This window comes from Pleurodeles waltl, chromosome 3_2 (genome assembly GCF_031143425.1).
Source record: "Pleurodeles waltl isolate 20211129_DDA chromosome 3_2, aPleWal1.hap1.20221129, whole genome shotgun sequence".
In the NCBI taxonomy this organism is placed as follows: domain Eukaryota; kingdom Metazoa; phylum Chordata; class Amphibia; order Caudata; family Salamandridae; genus Pleurodeles; species Pleurodeles waltl.
This window is the reverse complement of record NC_090441.1, coordinates 172,328,802-172,350,748: the sequence shown is the minus strand read 5'-3', so window position 1 is coordinate 172,350,748 and position 21,947 is coordinate 172,328,802. Positions and strand designations below refer to the sequence as shown.

Below are 21,947 nucleotides of genomic sequence, written 5' to 3'. Positions count from 1 at the left end.
CCCCGGCTTCTCCCGGGCTAGTGTGATCTTGCGCATGCAAGTGGCAGAACCACGCTAGAAAGAGCCTGGCCCATGCAGTTCTGTGCTAGGTGGTCCCAGGGTCTCTTTTCAGACCACGTCTTCACTCACTCCGCACTTTCCTGTCTAGGCAGGCACTTGTCCACCTCCCTTTAAAGGTCCAACCACACACCCCTGTCCAACGGCGCCTCACGCCCCAGAAGCACGTGTACCCTTCAAAGGCGGGGGGAGAGGGGTGTACGCTATCTGCAGCAAGGCCCTCTCGACAAGATGCCTGGACCTGCTTGCAATCCCATGCACCAATCAGCCTAAGTTTGTGTTGCCCCCAAACAGCTCTTCAAGCGTCTAAAGGAAATTCATTGTGTAGCGCTTTTGCACTGCAAACCGCCACATTAAAAGCACTTTCAGACACTAAAGTGTAGTAAAAATGCAATTCCTCAAACAGCCAATGTAAGGACATAAAGGTTACGTCCTTCATCATTTTCATCATTGGGTTAGCCCCACACCTCTTTGAGAACGCAGCCAACGTGGACACTCCAACAAAAACATAACAAAGCCGGTTTCTGCCCCAGTGGATATTTTATCAATGAGAGGGTGAGTTAAGGGGCAGGTGTGGGTCCCACTATCCTGGCAGAGACGACTGGGCCGACCTGTACCTAACAGCTCTCAAGACCCCTCCCCCCTTCTTTAAGCTCCCTAAAAACACCAACTCTTCGATCCCAGAAACCTTTGCGCTTGCTTTGTGTAAATAGGATGGCGTCATGTCTACCCTCACACGGACCTTAAGTCATTATGACCTACTCGAGTCCTCAGACATTGTATTACAGATCTATTAACTTAGGGGCATGAATAGCGCCTACTTAGCTACGCATCGTCTCTATGGGCTTTTCCTCTTTACAGCATTGGTTTACAGGGCGGGGTTAGTGAGTGACTTTTGTTATATCCACAAAGCCAAGCAGGAAGCCACTTCTCTGTAGTAGAAAAAATAAACCTTTGCCATTGTTCTGAGTAGACGTTTAGGTCAATAGCAGAGATAAAAGGGAAGGCTCCTAGAAGGCGGCCCATGGACCGAAAATTCATGATCACGTCTGGGAGACAGACAGGATCCGAGTCCCAGAGGGTGATGATGGCAGCAGGATCTTCAAGACGTCCTCTTTTACTGCATCAGCTGCAAAACTGGGAACGGGTGGAGTAAGTTTAGGGAACTAGCTCCCGAAATGAAGAACCGGCTCATAAACTAGGTATCTGTCCTCGCATGAGCATCCAAGGAGTATCTTGATGCCAACAACAGATGTTTATTGTTACCTAACTCAAGGGTACTCATTTTATCAACCTCCGAAGGATGAAAAGAGGGGTGGACCCACCAGGATTTGAACCTGTGACTAGGGGGAATCAAAGGAAGTTAGCGGATGCGTTAGTTCAACGAGCCACCAGAACGCCTTTCTTACTGCCTCATCTACCGTACTCTCCTAGGAGATTCTCAACTACTGCAGCTCCATGAAAGTAGTATCTGAAAATAGAGCCTGGGAGAGAGAGATGTGAGCAGACGCTGAGTCGCGTGGTAAGAACAAGATTATAAGGAATTTAGGGCTTGATTGAGATGTTGGCGGACAAGTTACTCCGATTATATCCTATGGGATTTATATTTCAGCAGATGAAATATCCGTCACCGTTGTGACGGAGTAACTTGTCCACCAATTTGTCAATCTCAATCAGGCCCTGAGTGCCTTCAACAGATGCCAGACTTCCAGCTTAAAGACCAGCTGAACCGGTTTGGACCGGCGACGTTCTACATTATCATATTAGATGAACAGGAAGAGAAAAGTAGAGAATGTGGATGTAGGGTTTGAGAAAAGAAACAGCACCGGGGAAGAAAATGCGAAGTATATAGTGAAGGACTTAAGAAGCTGCTAATACAGAAAAAACCCTAAGTGGCGGGCATTTGGAAATCATTTATTTAATCAAGTCTGCAAAGCTTAATACCCGAAGACAACTCGCCGAAGTGTAAGATTTGCATATGCACCCTTGTCAATTGAGCAATGATTGAAGCCCAGAACAACATTGATTACTTTGATGGTGGTAATGGAGACCTTCACATATTGTTCCAACAGTACCTCGAGGATGACTGCTCCAGAAACAAAGCACAGAATGAACTGACCCACAACCTTCTTTTTTTTTAGAGGCAAAGTTGGTACAGTCTATCTGGTCAGCTGAACATTTTTGCAAGAGAAGAGGTTGGATCATCAACATTTTATGTAGGTTTCCTCGCAGAGAAATGATTCCACAAAAGAACAGTCGTTGTCCAAGTGATACGTCATTGACTCTGGTACCAGAATCTACTCGTTGACCTTTCGCACCTTTCCAAGGTCGCTAAAATAATCATCTGGCTGTTTGACTTCTGGAGGTACCACTGGTCTGGCAGCGCTGCAAATGAGTCACTGCAGCAAACCACTGGATCCCTCGTCCATTGACTAACTTTAGACCCACTCAAAAGTACCATCTTCTGATGTGTCCTGTTTCGACTAAATACAGTGAATAAACTTTCAATCTTTCTATTTCTCATCCTTCTGAGAAACAGAAATACAAAACGCACCAGCAGAACAGCGCCTGATCAGCATCGATTCCCTGAATGCTCGTCCATGTGACGTGCTGTTATCCAATGTTGCTGCGTCTCTTGCCCCAGTTGCCTGTGACTTGCAAGTGATGGGTCAGATACCGTGAAGAGAGCTCTCTCGCATCTTTGGAGACCAGACCAGAAGTTCTGAAGCTATGAGGTAGCGTCAAACGCAAAGACTGAAAGGGAAGATGCTGCATCCAGAGTAGGGACCACTGTCGCAAGAGATGTCACCATACGATGGACATGTGTGATCAGTGTCAGGATGTCATAAAGGAGGGGATACAGTGTCAGCCGCACTGAAGTGAACTGATAGTGACGCTGATTCACGTGACGTCGAAGGTCTTGGGAAATGGGAAATAGCAAAGGATGAGCCAAGTGGAAAATATCAACTAATGCAAAATGATGCTGCAAAGAGTCCGCGAATACCGATTAGGATAAAAGAAGAGTTCCCTCTGCACTCGCATCTTACTTTCTATCATATCAGAGAACTTGTTACAATTATTTGTGGGTTTTGCTTTTTGTAGTTCCATTCATATATCCGGTTCTAACAATAGACAAAGAAATCAATGCCACAAATTTATAGCAATATTACTACAAATTTACTGCAGTTCTTTGGAATCTGTGAGGTGACAATATTACTCCAGAAGGCCTATGATTGAAAGGTTTACACCTAAGAGTTAGTTTGTAACCTCATTAACCCTATTAGCATTTACCTGCTGACTTTACAGCATTCGGTATTAAAAGGCCTAAGTCTGACGCTTTTATGGGCACTTTAACAATGTACATTTAAAACAAACATGAGATTCAAGTCAGACTGAGTCCAGCAACCAGCAGGGTGTGAGCTTTAGAAAGGAGAAGGAGCTCCCAATGTACGTAACTGCGTTCACTTCTGTACACGGATCCCGCTAAACGAGGCGGAGTTTGGAAATCCATCCCACTCACGCCTACAGGTTAATGAAAAAAAAAAAAATGATTATGTCCTCTTTAGAAGACATAAAAGCTTAGTGGATACCAAGACAGAGATTGTCTGTTTCAAACCATGCAGCAGTGTAGATAACTTGCATAGCAATGAGGAAGCCTCCCCTTTATGGCAAGACTCACTTTACATTAAGACTCAATGTATCCTTTAAGTTGCACAGACCAGCTTCTGACCAATCAGAAGAGCTGAAATTAACATGACCGCTCCGGTGGACAAGCATCGCATGGCTACTGAGTGGAGCTACCCGGGTGCATTGACCATCCTAGACCTGTCGACGGCCTTCGATACGGTCAAGCACAGCATTCTGATGACAGATCCTGTTATCGCTGTTCATCGAGCAAGGCGTCTTCAAAAGGTTCACATCCTTCTGAAAGACTGGTCTCAAAGAACGGCTGTTGGCCTTCATGCTTGCCTTACTCAAGTGGTGGCCACGGGGTGTCCCTCAGGCCTCGTTCCTTGCTCTCAATTTTTGTAACCTTTTCTGTCCACCTTGATTAAGTTCTATGGAATCTCTTTTTCCATGTATGCACATAAGACGCAAGTGATATTTCACTTAACTGATGCCCGGTCAGATCCCGCTCTATTCAAAGAACATCTATGAGAAGCCAAGCGCAGGATGGATGTAGACTATCTCAAGATGAACACGGACAAAACATAGGTCCTGTAACTATTTCTGCCTGGTCCTCTCAATTTTGTCCCAGTTCGTGTGGTCCTTTTCCCTCCTTCCCTAATAAGTGTCAAAATCTTAGGGGTTAATCAAACCCGCACTTCAAAATGGAGACCCGGGTAACATCAGTGACCTCTTCCTGTATCTTCCAGATGCGCAAGGAACCATCTTACACGATAGAGCTTTTGAAGGAAAAAGAGCGGCTATTTCTGCCCTTATCGACTCCTGGATTGATTAATGTGTTTCACTTTACCTGGATTTAAAGAAATCCCTATTGCATTATCTAAAATCAATTGAGAAAGCAAGCTGCTGAACTCATCCCATCATTTCCATGCTTTAACATTACAAAACCTAATATAAGTCACCCCCACTGGCTCCCTATTAATGAAAGTTCATTTTAAGATCTTCTTTCTTTTTCATAAATGCACGTAGGGCTTAGCACCAAACTTCCTTACTTTCAAACTCAGCAAATACTGATCCCCTCAGCATTATCTCTTGAGATCTCCATCCCTTCATAAAATGATAAACCTTTTCCATAGTTGCTCCTAAACTCTGAACCTCTGAGCATCACAAACAAAACTTCACATGTCTTCTTCAGGAGGCGCTCAGGTCCCTGCTCGTGACTGAAAGAGACTCCATACACCACTTCCTTTTCCTTATCGCTAAGAGTCCTTCTTGTTGCATGAGTGCTTTATACATTTAGATGAACATAGCATAAATTCTAGTTGTAGCTAATGAACAGAGAGAACACAGTCTTGTTGAGTCAGTTTTGTACCACAAATGTATAAGAGGATGTGAGTGCACATAGAGGAATTCAAGTAGCAGGAGGAGTAAATAATTGTACAAACATGAGGCTGTAATAATTCTAAAAACACGAGGAGTAAATAGTTCCAAAAACATGACGACACAAGAGGGTGAGCAAGCAAGGTGCAAGGATGCGTAACAGATCAGATAATATTTTTCGTCCAAGATCTCAACCAACATTGAATTACAAGAGGTATCAACCTTAATAGTTATAAACAAATTGGACAAACTGCTAAATTTACGGGTTTGAACACAAGGACTAAACAACATACCAGAAATAAACGTGGGGCTGTAATGTGTGCGGACAAGCAGAGCTTTCATGAATATCCCCATGTCTTACACTAAAGCAACCCAGGCATTCAAGAGACTTTGATCAAAAGGTTATTAGACAATATATGAAATTTCAATATTAACTATTCAGGGGGATAACATGAGCACATACTTTTCATTGTGACGTTCGATCAAACAGCACATGAAACTAACTTTGCTGCAATTTCACTTAGTAAGTGTTTCGTGCATTAGTAGCCTTGTACTGCTGCAGGGTGATGAAAGGATACAGCTGAAAACAACAAACCACGGCCTCATAGAGACTTGTGGGCCCATTACTAGTTAATCGTAAGACCCTGTTCCTTAAGGTGCCAAATCCGTAAAAGGAATTGTCCCCCAAAAGCTGTATACATATTTCCAAGAGCGGGATCTGGAGAGACTTTCTTAGGAAGATCAATTGAAAGTTTGGATGTTCTCCAAAGCAAATGATCACAAAAACCTCTGAGAAGGGAAAATCGAAAACGATCCCTGAGGATTCTTGCTCCCACATTGCATCCTTCCACTGGCTGAACTGATGCTACCCAGCAGTCATACACACAAATACAGATACATTCCCTTACCCTGCTTTCAGAGAGATGGACCAAGGGACAAAATGAGCCTCAAAAGTTACTCGAACTTCTGCCATTGGATACACTTTTCCTGGGAAAACAGAAGAACCTCGAGAATTTAAGCGAAGAACACGAGCATTTTAAAATGGGACTTTCATGGTGACAATGTATTGCAGCAGTTCTGTTAGATTTAGCAGTGCTTACTGCTGGTGGACTCCACCAAATGGATTTAGTATGGATGAAGCATCCCTTGTCTGATGGCTCACAATACCCTTTGTGGGCAGCCACAGGACCCATCCAAGTTTCTTCTGCCCTTCACTTTATTTCATCCTTTTGTTATCGGTATCTGCTCGTTTGAGGGATGGATGGTGTGGGCAGATCCTTCTGACACTGAGCAAAGATTCAGAGAATCGAGTTTCGAGGATTGTGGTCTGTCCTTAGGCAGGAGATTCATGGATCTCTGAAACTCCACCCAAGTAAAATCAAAACCTATTATTTTTGGTCCACCGGAGCCTGGCCATGTGGCGTGCGCTTGGTCAATGTCTGTGTGCGCAGATCCAGTTACCACAATTGGAAATCTCAGTTTTAATCAACCCTCCTAACCACCCCTGGCCTGATAGATAGATTTGTAATTTGTCTTTCTCATAAATATATTAGGTTATAGACTGATGAATCCAAAAACGTCTGACAAACTGTAAGAAATAAACAGAAATATAAACCTACTGATCAAAATGTATGCATCCCATTATTAAATATTTTATAATGTTACTGTAAAAAATAGAAAAAAACCTCTCACCTAATGCTAAAGAGAGGTTTTTAAAGTAAAATGTAAACATCCTCATCTAAGTGAGTTTTTGAATTTATTACTTTTACTACTCACTTCAAGCAGATTAACCCTTCTTTAGTAAGGACATTAGATTTCCCCATTTTAGCTCCTCAACTCCAGTAAATGCCAAATCCACCTAAGCTTCTCCTTCAACATGATTTCTTTAGTCCTCAATTCTTGCAGAGACTGCTTAAGATTCAGAAGCCAGCCCTGCCTCGCGGCGTGGGAGTATTTCCAGAGGTCTTCAATCTGGGGGTCGCGACCCCCAAGGGGGCCGTGGAGTCCTGGAATGGGGGTCGCATTCCCCCAGCTGTTCCTCAAAATGCCTCAGCTAAGGAGGCCTTCCCAGGGCGTCTGCTTTCTGAATGAAATGCAAATGTGCTCTACCAGCTCATCTGCAAATGTAAAGGGTGCTTGGGACCAGCTTTAAATGATCGAAGACGACAAATATTTATTCTTTTTGAGGGTAGTGCAAAGAGTTAACAACTGCGCTGTGAAGTGCGTGCTTTTAATTGTAGTTGTATTTCCACAGTGCTTACTTCACCTGGAGGTGTTGGAGGGACAGCTATTAAAAATAAAAAATAAAGGTATTGTATATGCTCTGGTATTACTTAAATCTACATTTTGGAACCACAGTTTTGTCTTAAACCTTTTTGTAGTGGCCTATCTTATACTGTGTGTAATGCAAGTATAAAATAACGCCTCACATATTCACAGCGCTTTCTGTCACAGGCTGTGACCTCATTGCAAACAAATACACAAGTCACTATTGTCAACTGCACTAACCAAGATTTAGGGCCAGATGTATCAAAGCTTTTTGCATTCGCAAACGGTGCGAATGTCAGTTTGCGAATGCAAAAAGCCATTTCACAATGTATCAAAGGCATTCTGAATGCAATTTTAAGGAATCGCTAAAATAGCGATTCCTTGAAATTGCGACCCTGTTTAGAGAGTTGCAAATTGCGACTCTCCAAATAAGAAATCGCAAATAAGGATTCCTTATTTGCGATTTCTAAAGCACATGTAAGAAGCAATTCCTTAATGCGAATTGGGCATTAAGGAATTGCTACTTACCACCAAGTTGAACTCGGTGGTAACCATGTGCAAATTTTAAAAATGCATTTAAAATGCATTTTTAAAATGTACATGTAAAGCACACATGCCCTTTTGGCATGTTGTATGGTGTTGTAGATATGGAGATATGCAGAAAGGCAAAGCAGCGCAAGCTGCTGCATTGCCTTACTTTGCGTCGAGGAGACGTTCCATGGGTTGACGCTGCTCCAGATTTACAAAATCACGTAAACTGGAGCAGTGCCAAAACCTTACGCCTCCCCAGAGCAGGCATAATGAGGAGAAATGTTTTCATTTCTCTTCGTTTTTTCCTCTTTCCACGTGTGTTGCTATCTGCCGCACATATAGAAAGAGGTACAATGCCTCTCTGGATTGTTTTTGTGCTGGAAGGTGCCCCTTACTGCACAAATACAATCCTGCCTAAATTGGCGCTAGGCAACAATTGTGCGCCAGCGCGGGGGAAAGGACAGAAATGCACTGTATTTCATAAATACGGTGCATTCCTGCCCTTTTGTATTGGCGTGGGGCAGTGTAGCAAGAGGACTTGTGGCACTGTCCTATGCCAAATCCTCATAAATGAGTACCTTTGTTTTCAGCCACACCCTTGACCACGCCCCCACACTCACTGACCTTTGGTTTGCTAAACAGTGTTTAATATTATTTCCTCACAGTAAAAATGATTTGCTGTGGGAAATGGGGACGTTTATTATTGTTGTTGATGATGAGGAGTACCAGGTTCTAGAAATTTTTATCAGAATGGGGTCCTTACACCTAAAACATTTTAAGAGGGGGTCGCGGCATCAAAAAGTTTGAAGACCTCTTATTTAAGCCAAGCTTCTCTCTGAACAAAACCACTGGGGTCAGTTACTTTAGTTGTAAAGCGCTTCTCCATACAAGTGCGCTATCACCATCACAAGGCAGTGGCCAACATATACTTCCAGGAGTCTGTATCCATTTCATTCTTGTTACTGCTATTCCTTCAATTGTGGATCTTTCCTGAGCAAACATTGACCTTCAGAGGGTAATGAACTCTACATTGAGGAGTAGAGAGTTATAACTGTGGCATTGTGAAGTTAGAAAGGATCAGAACAGGAAAGGAGGAAAGAAATACAGAACAAAGAAGGCTCAGGGCTACACTGGAGAGAGGTGGAGGGATAACGAGGGTGCGGTGGAGGGCGATGAGGAAAGGGTGGTCTTTTCTAAGAAGACCCTGGAGGGTTGATTGACGGGTTGTTCTATCAGCATTAGTGTACAGATGCTCTTCAGCGTACCAGATAATCTGCTAGTTTCTTAACTGGAAAGGCCTGTAGAGACTCAGTTGTTGGGGAGCCTGTATTTCATACCCTGGGATAGTCTGACTTCTGGTTTTCTCTCTTGCTTGCATTTCTGTAGCTGGCGAAGGATTGGTCCTGGTGCACAGAGATGTCTTGGGAATCCAGACGTCTTCTGTTAGGTAGGAAGAGGGCTGCATTGTAACACTCATGTAGGTGACCACTATGTGGTATTCTGTCCACTGCCTGCCAAATATTACTGGCTGGGGCCACATTAATCGCTCAATTAGTTCCTGCCACTGGTTTACTGTCAAGAAGTGAACCAAATTCCAGGTGTTTTATATTCTCCATCGGGTCAAAAACCAGCACAGCCAGCTCACTTTCCTGGGGATACAAAGTCTGCCACTACAGAAGAGCAAACGCGCTTGTCGCCGTGAATGCCTTGCTGTGCCATGTGCCACAGCATGGTAAACCTCAGGCGGGAGGCCATGTTTTTTAATTATGTGTGGCTCTGCTGTGTTCCCTATGCCAAGACCATAGAGGGACTGGTGTTCTTTTGTCCATATCACTGCACATGCTTCAGGGCATTAGTTTCAGGTCAAGGAGATTCCTAGTCTATCGTGAAACATTCCAAAACCCAGGAGACTTGGGATGAGTGCAAATGGGAAGGTGGCAACCAGAGAGCAATGTAACCAAACCTAGGGAATGAGCCAGGAAAAACCTCCCAAAAACCAAAAAACACGCTAACAGACCATGCAAGTACTGAAGAAAAACTGTCTCACAGAGCAAGCAAGCACTGAAGACTCACCCCAGACCAGACAGCGACTGATGCCACCCCCACCAACAGACGAAATAACTATCAAAAGACAGAGCAATCTACTGACTGTAGACCTTCCCAAGGAAGAAACAAACAAGAGTGATTCCCCACCAATAAAATGTAAGACTGTAGACCTTCCCAAAGAAGAAACAAACAAAAGTGAGTGCCCACTAATAAAATGTAAGACTATAGACCTTCCCAAAGGAGAAACAAAGTGACTGCCCACCAATAAAATGTAAGACTGCAGACCTTCCCAAAGAAGAAACAAAGTGACTGCCCACCAATACAATTTAAGTAAGACTATAGACCTTCCCAAAGAAGAAACAAACAAGAGTGATTCCCCACCAATAAAATGTAAGACTGTAGACCTTCCCAAAGAAGAAACAAACAAAAGTGAGTGCCCACTAATAAAATGTAAGACTATAGACCTTCCCAAAGGAGAACCAAACAAGAGTGATTCCCCACCAATAAAATGTAAGACTGCAGACCTTCCCAAAGAAGAAACAAACAAGAGTGATTCCCCACCAATGAAGTGTAAGACTGCAGACCTTCCCAAAGAAGAAACAAACAATAAAACATAAGTAAGAGAATAGACCTCCCCAAAGAAGAAACAAACTAAAGTGACTGACCACCAATAAAATGTAAGTAAGACTATAGACCTTCCCAAAGAAGAAACAAACAAGAGTGACTGCCCATCAACAAAACGTAAGACTGAAGTCCTTCCCAAAGATGAACATACAAGAGTGACTGTCCATCAACAAAATGTAAGACTGTAGACCTTCCAAAAGAAGAAACAAACAAAAGGGACTGCCCAACAATAAAACGTAAGTAAGATGGGCCACACAAGCACTGCTGAAGACAAAAGGTGCTGACACAAACACACCCAGGAATACAAAATACTGAAAGAAGACTCATACATATTTCAAATACATTCGGAAGACTCGCTAACAGGCCAAAGTACTGATGCAAGATATGGTCCCTCCGACCTATCAACTGAAGAAACACTCATCCTTTGCTGCCCCAACTACTGAAGACCCAGCCACAGATGACACACAAGGTGCAGACAGCCAAGAACACACAAACAAAGGAAGGCCAAACCACAGATTAAACTTGAGATACAGGTTGCCCATAGATCAAAATAATGAAGGAAGTTATATCCACAAGAAACTGCTGAAGGAAGATGTACCCACAGATCAAACAAGCATTGGCAATGCCAATAGGTATGGTTTTAAAGGAACGTTGTATGGTAATGTGAAGCATTACAGTTAGATGGCATGGGAATTAATATGTATTTGCGTAGAAGCGAAGAACTATGGAATAATATTGGTGTAGGTTAAAGGTCAAGTTACAGATGAACTGTTAAGCCAGACCTGAAAATCCAAGTAGGTTACTGATTGCCCTCCTTTCATCGGTGCAGCTACCACCGAAAAACATCATAAATTATCTAGTTATCTAACACACATTAACAGTTTTATAGTGTCATGTGTGTGCTCCAGAAAGTTCACACTCAGGCAGCTGGATAAATAAATCAAACGATCACAGCTGTGTAGAGGTCAACAGCCCTGCCAAGTTTGTGTGCTTCCACAAAAAAAGTGCTTGCCCCATAGCATCCAAGTTCCCAGCTCCATGCATGATGCGCTGCTCCTGTCCAGGTTTTTCTTTGAATTCAGGGACTTGTAGTTTTCTATATTCCATTATAAAATAGGACCACAAGCCCCATAATTCATAGGGGAAACAACCTGGACTGAAGCAGCACATCACACATGGATCTGGGAGACTTGGAAGCTATGGGGCAAGCACTGTTTTTTGTGGAAGCACACAACTTCTGCCCAGTCAAAACTTGTACTCCTGGCTCCTCACATGTGGGCGGAGCCAAACCCCATTTCCTGGTGATTCTCACATAATTGTCAGGTGACAGGTGCACTCTCAAACCAGACCATAAAAAAGGCTAAAAGGTAGGTCATCCCACAAACCAAAATAGCAAAGGAAGGCCCACCCTATAACAAAAATCAGAAGAAATGCTTTTCCCAGGCGAAATAACTGAAGGGCTCACCCATTGGGCTAAATTACTTAAGGAAGACCTGACCCACAGATGAGAATACTAAAGAAAGGTGGAACCTCAACAAAACTTCTTAAGGAAGACGAACTAAAAAACACATTGAAGAGAGAACAGCAGGTTAGAAGAAGCTATGTAGCGTAGATCCGCTTACCTGCACTGCCACTGGGTCGGAGGGGTCCACAGCGACGGCCAGGCTGGAATCAGTGTCGATGACCAGGTAGCTGTAGTTGTCAGACAGCACAGGAATAGGTACCACTTTCACGCCTTTACCAACATGCGAAAGAGAAAATCGTAATAATCAACATTCAATCCAAACCACAAGATGAGAAGCTTGTCTCATGGGTGTTTATTTTTACGGCTAGTCACCAATGCTAAACTGGCATTCTGGCATTTAAATCCCTTGCTACCACCCCGCCCCCTTCACGCCAAAACGAGAGCAGATATAAACTGAGGATAAAGCATGGAATAAAGTATGTTTTAGCATAGATTCGAAAAATATTGCAATTCAGCAAAGACTTCAATACACATATAGGGGGCAGAGGAAAAAGGACAAGTTCCTTTATAGAGATTTAGAACTCTTAGGTGGAATTATTTCTTTTTAAAGCTACACTGTATTCTTCTAGTCCTAAAGAGGTTCAGGTGCTCTCATTCTGTTTTTGCTTTACTGGTTCCTCAGTCTGGGAAAGCCATCTGCTTGGGCAAGCTGTTCCCAAGACCAGGACATGGGCAAAGTCCTCTTGTTGTCTCTAGCGTTGCTCTCTAGTTCTGGTCAGGGAAGTAGGGCCATAAAGCAACTTTCAACTATGTCTCCCATGTAGCTAGGGTAATTTACAATTAGAGTAGGCACTTAAGTTTACTTCATGCTGCCTGCAAGGCCTGGTTGGAGTAAAATCTCTTTCTAAAGTGCAGATCTTCTTCAAAATCCCCAAAAAGCTCAGGTGGCTGCTCCTGTTAAAGGACGAAGCATGTCCCCGCTCCTGTACTCAGGAAGCACATATCCGAGCAAATGGCAAGGATGGTGTGCAGAAACTGTTGGACTTAGAAAATCTAAAAAAAATCATAACAGAATTTACCACCCAGAGTGGTTGGCTACCAAGACGGAAGGTGTATGTCCCTATATACCCGATTACTCTACTGCATGGACTCCACTGTGGCTATTGCTGATATAATGCGATGTAGAAAACATAAGAATAGTGTAACCAAATGGCTGAGATGATTCCCTGAGACATCTATGTCGAGGAACATAAAAGAAAGAAAAAACACACTGCATGACAAATAACATTTATAACAAAATAAAAGGTATAACACAGGCCCCTACAGCAAGTGCTTAGTTTGAGCTGGTGGTTTCCGGTGCTCGGCACTTAATTGTCAACACCGGCGCTTGTGATAGTCTGCCACAAGGTGGCGCTATCTCACTAATTTAGAAATTACCACAACAACAGTTAATTATTAATTTAATATACATTAACATGTATATTACCTGCTGCCCAAGCCATTCTTATAGCTTTGGGGGCCTGGAATAGTCCAAACTGTCACACTGTAGGAGGGTGATGGTTAGTAGTTGTGTTGGTACTATCACTGGCAGCGCTGGCATGGGCAATGTGTGGGGCAGGCTGCCGAGGCCTCCTGACAAGAGTCCACTTAAGCACTGCCTACAGCCCATGAGACGTGGGGGGCCCTTCAGTGTGCCCTCAGCGCACCAGGGAGCCCCCTTCTGCCCAAGTTTATTAAATATTTGTTACATATGGTACACTCTGGGGCCCCTCTTCATATTCTGCAGGGGGCCCATCACTTTGTGTTATGCAACTGATCAAAATATGACATGGCACACAGCATGTTAGGACACCCTCCCAGCCAGTTAGCACTTGAAAGCAGGCTGGTTCTTACCACTGAATACCATGGGGTGAGCGACGGAGTGCCCATGGGGGTACTTCTGGCGGGCTCTTCTCATTTGACGACGGTGGAACAGGTACCCGAGCTGTGTCCGACTGTAGAGGTTGTACCTGGGAGGACAAAAAAGGCACAAGGTGAGCAAGGGTTGACAGGTTTTTACATTTATATATCTATGTCTCAGCAGCATGGACATTTCCACATGAAATGATGAATAAAAGGACACTGTCAAACTACACAGATCATATGCAGTCTTAGAAGGAACATATATGTACTGAGCAGCGAATGGGTGTATGGAAGATCGAGATAGAACAATGTGCACCATTAAAAATATATTGAAAATTATATTTATATGTATTTGCAGTAACATAAGTGTGGAAAATATGATATTTCTAATTCTTCCTAGGAGATGGCATCTCCCTCCAGGGCAATCTTGAAAGAGTTTATCACTGAGACTGAGCACGACTTGCTATAAAGGGATTTTCTTTCGCAGCACCAACACATAGGCATAGAATCTAGACGGTAAGAAGATAGAAGAATGTGAACTGGAGGGCTGATGCCCTCGTTGCTTCGAAGACCAAAATTGAAGAAGGTAAATAGCTCATATGTCGCTGGCCATCACGCAGCTCGAAGACGGTAATGTGATGTAGGACTGTGTTTGGGAACATTGAAAAGCTGATACAATGCTTCAGTTTGAATTAATGTTAAAAGGGAAGAACACTTTAACTGTGGATTATTACTCTGTATTAAAGCCTACAGATAGATATTTTGTTACATGAAATCTCACCAAACACTATAGTAGGCAAGAGTTTTCTTAATGGTTACCCCATCTGAGAAACCGTGGGTACAGAGGATTTGCACAGTAGTATCCTTGTTAGACCATCTTAGTAGAGATAGTATTTTGCCATGTCGACCGTAAGTTTGTATACATTTGTAATTTTGCGTCTGCATGCCTGAACAAGCCATTGCCACAGAAGATTTGCACTATGTAATCCTTATTAAGCTCTATTAGCAGGGATTCTATATTCTTTTGACAACTGCAATTCCGTACATATTTGTAGTTTTATTATTGTATACCTGATGGTTGCCTTGTGGGAACGCATCAGATCAATACATTAGACCGGAGTTAGTTATGGTGACAAACCAGTGAGAACAGCTACAGGCCAGATTGGTTCACTGGGAAAAGTTATTTCAGATACCAAAAGACTGACCTGTTTGTTATGAAACATTTCGACAAATGCAGTATGCTGCGTAGTTTACTATGTACTACACATTTTAGAGCCAATGGGCCTTTAAGAGTAGATTGCGTTTGCACTGTGTAAAAGACTGGGGCCACGTGTCTGTGTAAGGAAGGCTTTTGGTGTTAATTACCCCATTGACAAACCCTAGGGGTAGAAGATTTGCACTGTAAAAATGTTGTTACAATCCCTTCGGAAGGCCTGACGTGCTCAGCCGTCTTCCAAGATCTTCTAACAAAACAAAAATCATTAAATAATACATACATCCATTTACATACATAGAGGGCCATTTGGTCAGCCCTCATCTGCATTTTGGGCTGCCTGAGAGTCATTTACCATCTGCTTCCATCCATGACACCGTACTGCATGAGGTAATGGTTCAGGGCCCCGTTTGTCATTGGCCCTCTTGCCCCGTGAATATCAGGCTGTTATGATCACATGTACACACCCACCTGAAAATGAGAGCTCTCCAGTGCCAGAGCTGCTTTGCCAGTCCTTTATTTTTCAATTTCCTCATTTTATAGTTCCCCTTTCCTGTGTTTGCTTCTCCTTTTTTAGGGTCGAGCCTGCGTTGCATGTGCTCGCGCATGCGTATCGCAGCGAGATGCTTTAGTATTTAGAAAAGGGCTCAGAGCCCTGTCAACTTCACGTCAGTGTTTTTTATTGGTTTGTGGGCTTGCCTAATAAAATCTGCTTGCTTTCATTAGTCGAAGGCACACATACGTCATGCCTTTTCCGGTGGCTAGCCCTCCTCGAGCGCAGCGACCAAGTACAGAAAACATGCGAGGCTTGCTGTTTTCCATCGGGCTCGTGGACTTCTTTTTCTCTAATTTACGAGCGCGATCTCGCTTGGCAGAAGTCGAGCGCTTTACATAGTTAATTTCACTTTTTCGGGTTACGTACATAAATGCACTTTTGCCCGATAGGTGAAAAGTCGGGTTAGGAGTTTACAGCGATCAGCTCTAACATGAGCAAACGCGAGACCCATTGCATTGTAAATGCTTGTTTATTTTACTTTTGTGTAAGGAGATACTACAACTCCCCAGGCAGGGCTAATGGGGTGCTTACATTCCACTCATTAAATCTGCAGTGTGCTGTATCACCCATGGGGACTTTCTCTAAATCGTGCAACCATTTTGGCATGCTGTTGCTGATAGAGTATTATTGTTTTACTATTCCAAGATGGCCATGCTGGAACTTTAAAACAACAGGGTGCTATGTACAACACCACTGCAAGATGGACGCCCACTGCTATGTTTAGTTTTGATATTGCAATTATATTTTTATAAATATCCCATGCTTAAACAGCAGCAAGACAATCAGAATGTTTTTTTTTCCACTTGCATGCTTTTAATTAATCTTGCATTTTGTTGAGATTGTGTGTGTTTTATTGTGGTTGAGTAGGAGGGTGAATGCAATAATGCATCAGTATTCGAATGAATGGAGGCATCAGTGAACAAACGTGTCACAAAGTGCATGCATAATGATTTTTTGAGTGCCTAAACCCTTCAGCGACACAAAAGGCACCTTCTTTCATGTACAAGAATTACTGGCATGGAAATGCCTATTTAATGATCCAGCTGATGAATGACAGGTGAGCGATGGACCAGAAGTCATCATGGTCTAGGATATGTTCCTTTAGAAGTGGAATGATTCAGCCTATCCTGGGAGCTTCTGGGAGGATACCTTGCGTGAGGGAGACACTGACAATGGTGAGTGTGGGAGGCAGAACGTCCCCAGAGAGAGAGCTTTGGTGAAGGGTGAAGGTAGGACATCATTCTTCATAAGAAGTGGCTTTGAGGGAGTTGAGCATGTCCATTAGATCTGCAAGGGAGGTGTTTTGAAGAATAATGAGGCTAAAAAGGTATGAACCAGGATAGCATTTAAGCCAAAATGAGCGCAGTCAGGGACACCAAGGTTGAGTAGATCACAACTTTTGAGGGTGGGCAACGGTATTGAACGCCGTTGAGAGATCGATGTATTTGAAGAGATAACAGGTGGATACCAAGGCTGAGGCTTGAGGTCAGGGTCATGCCTCCTTTAGGAAGGCATCAGGGCGGGTCAAAGGGCCCGGCTGTACTCCACTGGCCAAGACCCACCTGAAAGACTTCTAAGAGCTTTGACCTTGGTTGTCTTGCACATTGTCCGACACACGCACAAAGACACTACCCACCACTCAATCCTCGTGCTTTCCCTCCATTTATTTCACTCACACTTCTATTTTTCCCGTTCCCCTCACTCCCTCTCTTCCCCATGCTCTCTCACTCAATTTGAGTCCCTCACTCTCTGCCTGTTTGCATCCCTCTCCCCAGACACTGCTGTGCCGGAATCTCCCTCTCCTGCATAGCTCCCACAGTTCCTCACCCAGGGGCTCTTCTCAGCAGCCGCTGCTCACTAGACCCTTCCCATAATTTTCTACAAAAGGCTCCCCTCAGCATTTCTGGATAAAAGCTAATAATTTGTTTACATACACATCATGTGTGACCAGTTATGTGTCTATGAAGCATCAGTCAACCATTGGTACACTTTGGTTTAAATCCTCTTCAGTGGGTAAAACAGAGGAGGCCCTGTGTGACTCAAACCCGCAGCTGGCACGGTACCCACAGCAGGTGCATTAACCGACCCAAGAATATTAAAAAGCAGTTACTGGTATACTGGTGATACCCAACTTCAACTTTGAGGAACGACCCTATACCTAGCGGAAAGTCAGGCGGCCTATTAGGACAAGTTCCATCTCTGGAACAAGGAGACGGAGTTTTAATCTAGGCTTCCCAGTAGACTACGATCTTGGGGTCCAGAGCAAATCACAGAATCCTCCTGGACCCGTGCTGCCCTAGCTGTTGAAATTCGATTCTCCTACATGTAATCATTAAATCAGAAAGAGCATTTTACAAGAAACAGTGCACAGAGCAACCAGATAAGAGTACAGAGGTAAGTCCCAGGTTGGGTGCGTACGTTCATGCAGGGTTTCTGGTACAGCGATAGGTGAGTGAAGATGATGAAAATCCAATTACAAAGACTTTCTAGACCCTTCTCTCCCTCCATTATTCCAATCAATTCAGCTAACAGACGGTCACCGCTCAAATTACCTCATATTTCCCAATACTAATCCACCACTAATCCTTTTGGGTTCCGGAGTAGCGTGCTACTCACCTCATCAGGGGTAGTAAGCGCTATACAAATACAATTTTGTTTGAGTGAGACAGAATGACGTACACTGGGAGGGCTAGAATATCTTGATCCGTAGTAGCATCCTAGAGGGGAGGTGGGCCTTGAGAACTGACTCAGATGTATGCATTGAGGAGACTGCACTCAGGTCAGCAGGAATCACATTGCAAGAGGAGAGTCCAGAGTGGTAAAAGATGAGATTTGTGTAAGGAAATGAGGTTGGGGAGTAACTAGGCAGTCTGGACTTATCATACACAAGCTTCAGCGAGGACCTGGCTTGCGAGAAGGTCACTGCGCATCTTTAAGAACTAGAATCAAGACTTTGAAGACAGCCCTGTTTCCGGTTGAGAGCTAATGCGCCTCGTGACAAGGTGGTATGCTGGGGTATGTAAATGATGGTTTCACTGGGTTCTAGTGCCAAAGTTTAGAGCCTTGTCTAGTGAGGAGGAGGAGGCATGCAGACGAAGACCGACCAGGAGGCTGCTATAGCAGTTGATACTGGATATGACCTGTAATGTGATCTAGGCTATCTCTGTTTGGAAAGGGATCAAGTCTTTCATACGTGAAGAGCCCAATACTTGGTCGCCATTGCAAAGACATTTATGAGTGTGCCCCACTGCTGGGTGGAGTTAAAGAGAGCAAGGTGGTTTGTCACCGGTGGTGCTGTGATCAGGGTGGCTATGGGAAAGAGACCCGGTGAGATGCAGGGAGGCGCTCTGCAATCAGCAACTGGAGTGAAGGCTAAAAGTTCAATAGCGAAGGAGATGTGGGTGTCATCAGCATAAGATGAAAGTAGAATATCAAACTGCAGATAATGACATCCCTCATTAGCATTTAAATGATCGAATGCCAGGAACAGATGATGTCACCAAGCACAGGACAGGCTTAGCACAGGAGTGGACTGAGAACTGAGGGACGCCCAGGGGTGAGGGTGTTGGAGGGAAGAGGCTGAGCGGTCAAGGGGAGAAGAGGTCATACCAAGGAGATTAAAGACTTGATAGTAAAGTGGTGAGATCGAGTGTGTCAAACAGTGCCTTGCACACTGACACACGGCTACAGGTTAGAGTCACTACTGATAATGTTTTTTTTAGAAAAATACAGACTGAGTATGGACTAAAACAAGGCTGCATCATGGCTCCCCTCTTATTTCCTCTGTCTATAGCCAACCTGCCTGAGGCCCTTAACCGAGAGCAGGGAAGGCCACCTACACCCCACATCTGGCCTATGCTGATGACTCGGTGAGACTGTCGCAAACTCCCAAAGGCCATCACTTATGAAGGTTAAATGATTTTTGAATAGCGAACCAATTAGCAGCCAACCAATCAAAAACTAAGGTCATTGTATGTGGAAAGAACTGTAAGAAAACATCTTGGGCACCGGGGCGGGGGCATAATCGAAACAGTCAATCACTAGGACTACCCTGGAGTCTCGATCAACACTCAGTTATCCTGCACTCATTATCAGGTGGACAGCTCAGACCCACCAGCATCCCTAAACCCATAATGGGATTCGCTCACATCTTCCGAGGCGGAGCTTTTGACTCATCTCTAAGAGAATCAAGAATGAAACTAATCCCTTTAGTACTTTATGCTTTGCCTGTCCTAAGTGGTCAGATTATAAACACTCTTGATAAAATCTACATCCAGAGAATATGACAACTGTTCCATCTCCAAAGAGCCAGTCCTCATGGTGCCATCAGGTTGGAGCTGAACCTTAAACCTTGACTATCACTCCATGCTGGTGCTACGCTGAATGACTTATGGGACTGTGCTGGGGGCCAACCCGACAACCTTAAAATCCTTCATTTAAACACCTCAAATAAGGGCATGGAACTGAACGCTGCATCATTAATCACGGTAATAGTAACTCAGAATTAACCGGATCTACAGACCTTGGCCAAGTTAAAAAGGGAAAGAGTGCCCGGCTCCCTAGCCAGAGGGAGAACATTGTTGCCCGATATAAGAAATATAAACAAATGGGCCTGATATCCCAATCGTATCTGGTTACACACCAGGCATACATTAACTCCAGTTTGCAAGGTACAATAAAAAATGAAATATTTACGATTTCGACTGCTTTTTATACCCATCCGTGAGCTTTAGGGGTCCTGGGATCGGTGCTTGCAAGGTAAGATCGCCTGCTCACTTTGTGGTTACAAAAAGGAAACTCCCACGCACATACTTTGTAATTGCCCAAACTTTTGCACTTAGGAAGACTTTATTTGCAACAACTTTTTATTGAAGCAAAAATAAGATTGACTTCCGAGGCTGTTAGATAAAGACAATAATTCCATAATGAAGTTCACAAAACTCATATAACTAACTTATAAAATCTTAGGAAATTGTGTCTAGTACATTATAGTAACCTTTTAATAGTACTGGTTTTATGAACGCGAGATGTTTATTTTTATTGTAACCTGTGTGATTCATACAGTAAACTTGACTGACTATCAGACGGATCAGGGAAGATAAGGGGAGTGAGGGTGCTTGAGAGCTGCATCTGTGTGAGAGGGAAAGAGTAACAGGAAAAGGGCAGCTACTGCTGGGTGGAGAGTTTAGCAATTAAGAGACCAAAGAGATTACTGAGGAAAGGAGGGGGCGGGGAGCTGGGTCCAATGCAAGGCACTCAGTGCTTGAGATGAATGTGACCCGAGAAACCAGGCAACGGGCGCAGGAAGGTCTACGCACCAAGATAATCACTTTATAGATGAACAGAAATAAGCAAATAACCACACATCACTCTGTTCAGACTTTTGAAGGGAGGCGTGCAGCTGGCAGTGTCCGCTGCTGGCAGCAGCTGTTTGAACATCTGGACCTGCTTCGTTCTGGCTGAGAAAGAGTCTCTGGGGACTTTTCATCACACTGTAACCAGGGCCCCTAGAATTATGGGGCAGAGGTGACTAAATTATCCAGCAAGAAAAGGCAAATTATGTGGCGTAATGCAGCACATTTTGTGATATTACTGTTTCATTATTTTGTCATTTTTAGGTTGAGCCTAGGCAGTGCGCATGCACGGTCTCTCAACGTGCTGTAATCTACTTCTGTGGGCTTTTACCACGCCCATCGCTTTCATCCGTTCCTTGGCCTGCCTTTCAAAATTCCTTTGGTTTGTTAGGTAAATGCTTCAGATTTGTCCCACCATGAGGCTGCTTTGTTACTGCCTTGGAGGCTGATCCTGTTACATGGATTATTGCACGTCTGGCCATATAACTTAGCATGGGCGCAATACTCTTTTCTTTTGCCTCCCCGTGTCGCGCTTGCAGTATGTTGTTTCTTCTTCTGGCATCTTGCTGTTTGTTTGCATTGTCTGCACCCGACAAAGACTGCAAGCTGGAGGGGGATTCTTTATTTATTTATTTTGCAGTTTTATACAGCGCAAACTCGACCAGAAGACTGGAGCGCTTTATATGAAACAACACAAGGGAAACCCTCAAAGAGGCTCTCCACTCACAGCAGGAGAGCCGACACTACAATATTCACTTCACTCAGGAAACTCGTCCCATAATGCTTTGCAGGGGATTCATTTTACAACACATGTGTGCCCATAACTCAGCCTGTGGTGGTCCTAGAACAATGGGACCACCAGCAAAACATTCAGCACGAAGGGCTCTTTCTGTCCAGCTCATATTCTGGATCCCCGCATTAGGA

The 21,947-nt window shown here is 43.9% G+C and overlaps 1 protein-coding gene across 2 annotated transcripts in view; it reads right to left on the bottom strand.

Annotated features, from left to right (window-relative positions):
* LOC138286641 (probable hydrolase PNKD) overlaps positions 1-21,947 on the bottom strand; it is a 235,025-nt gene that overhangs the window by 116,018 nt on the left and 97,060 nt on the right. For both annotated transcript variants that reach the window (XM_069227094.1, XM_069227095.1), the window contains exons 2-3: positions 13,892-14,007; positions 12,156-12,268 (exon numbers count right to left, since the gene is read on the bottom strand). In XM_069227094.1, coding sequence (XP_069083195.1) covers positions 12,156-12,268; positions 13,892-14,007 — 229 coding nt within the window. The remainder of the gene's footprint in view (positions 1-12,155; positions 12,269-13,891; positions 14,008-21,947) is intronic.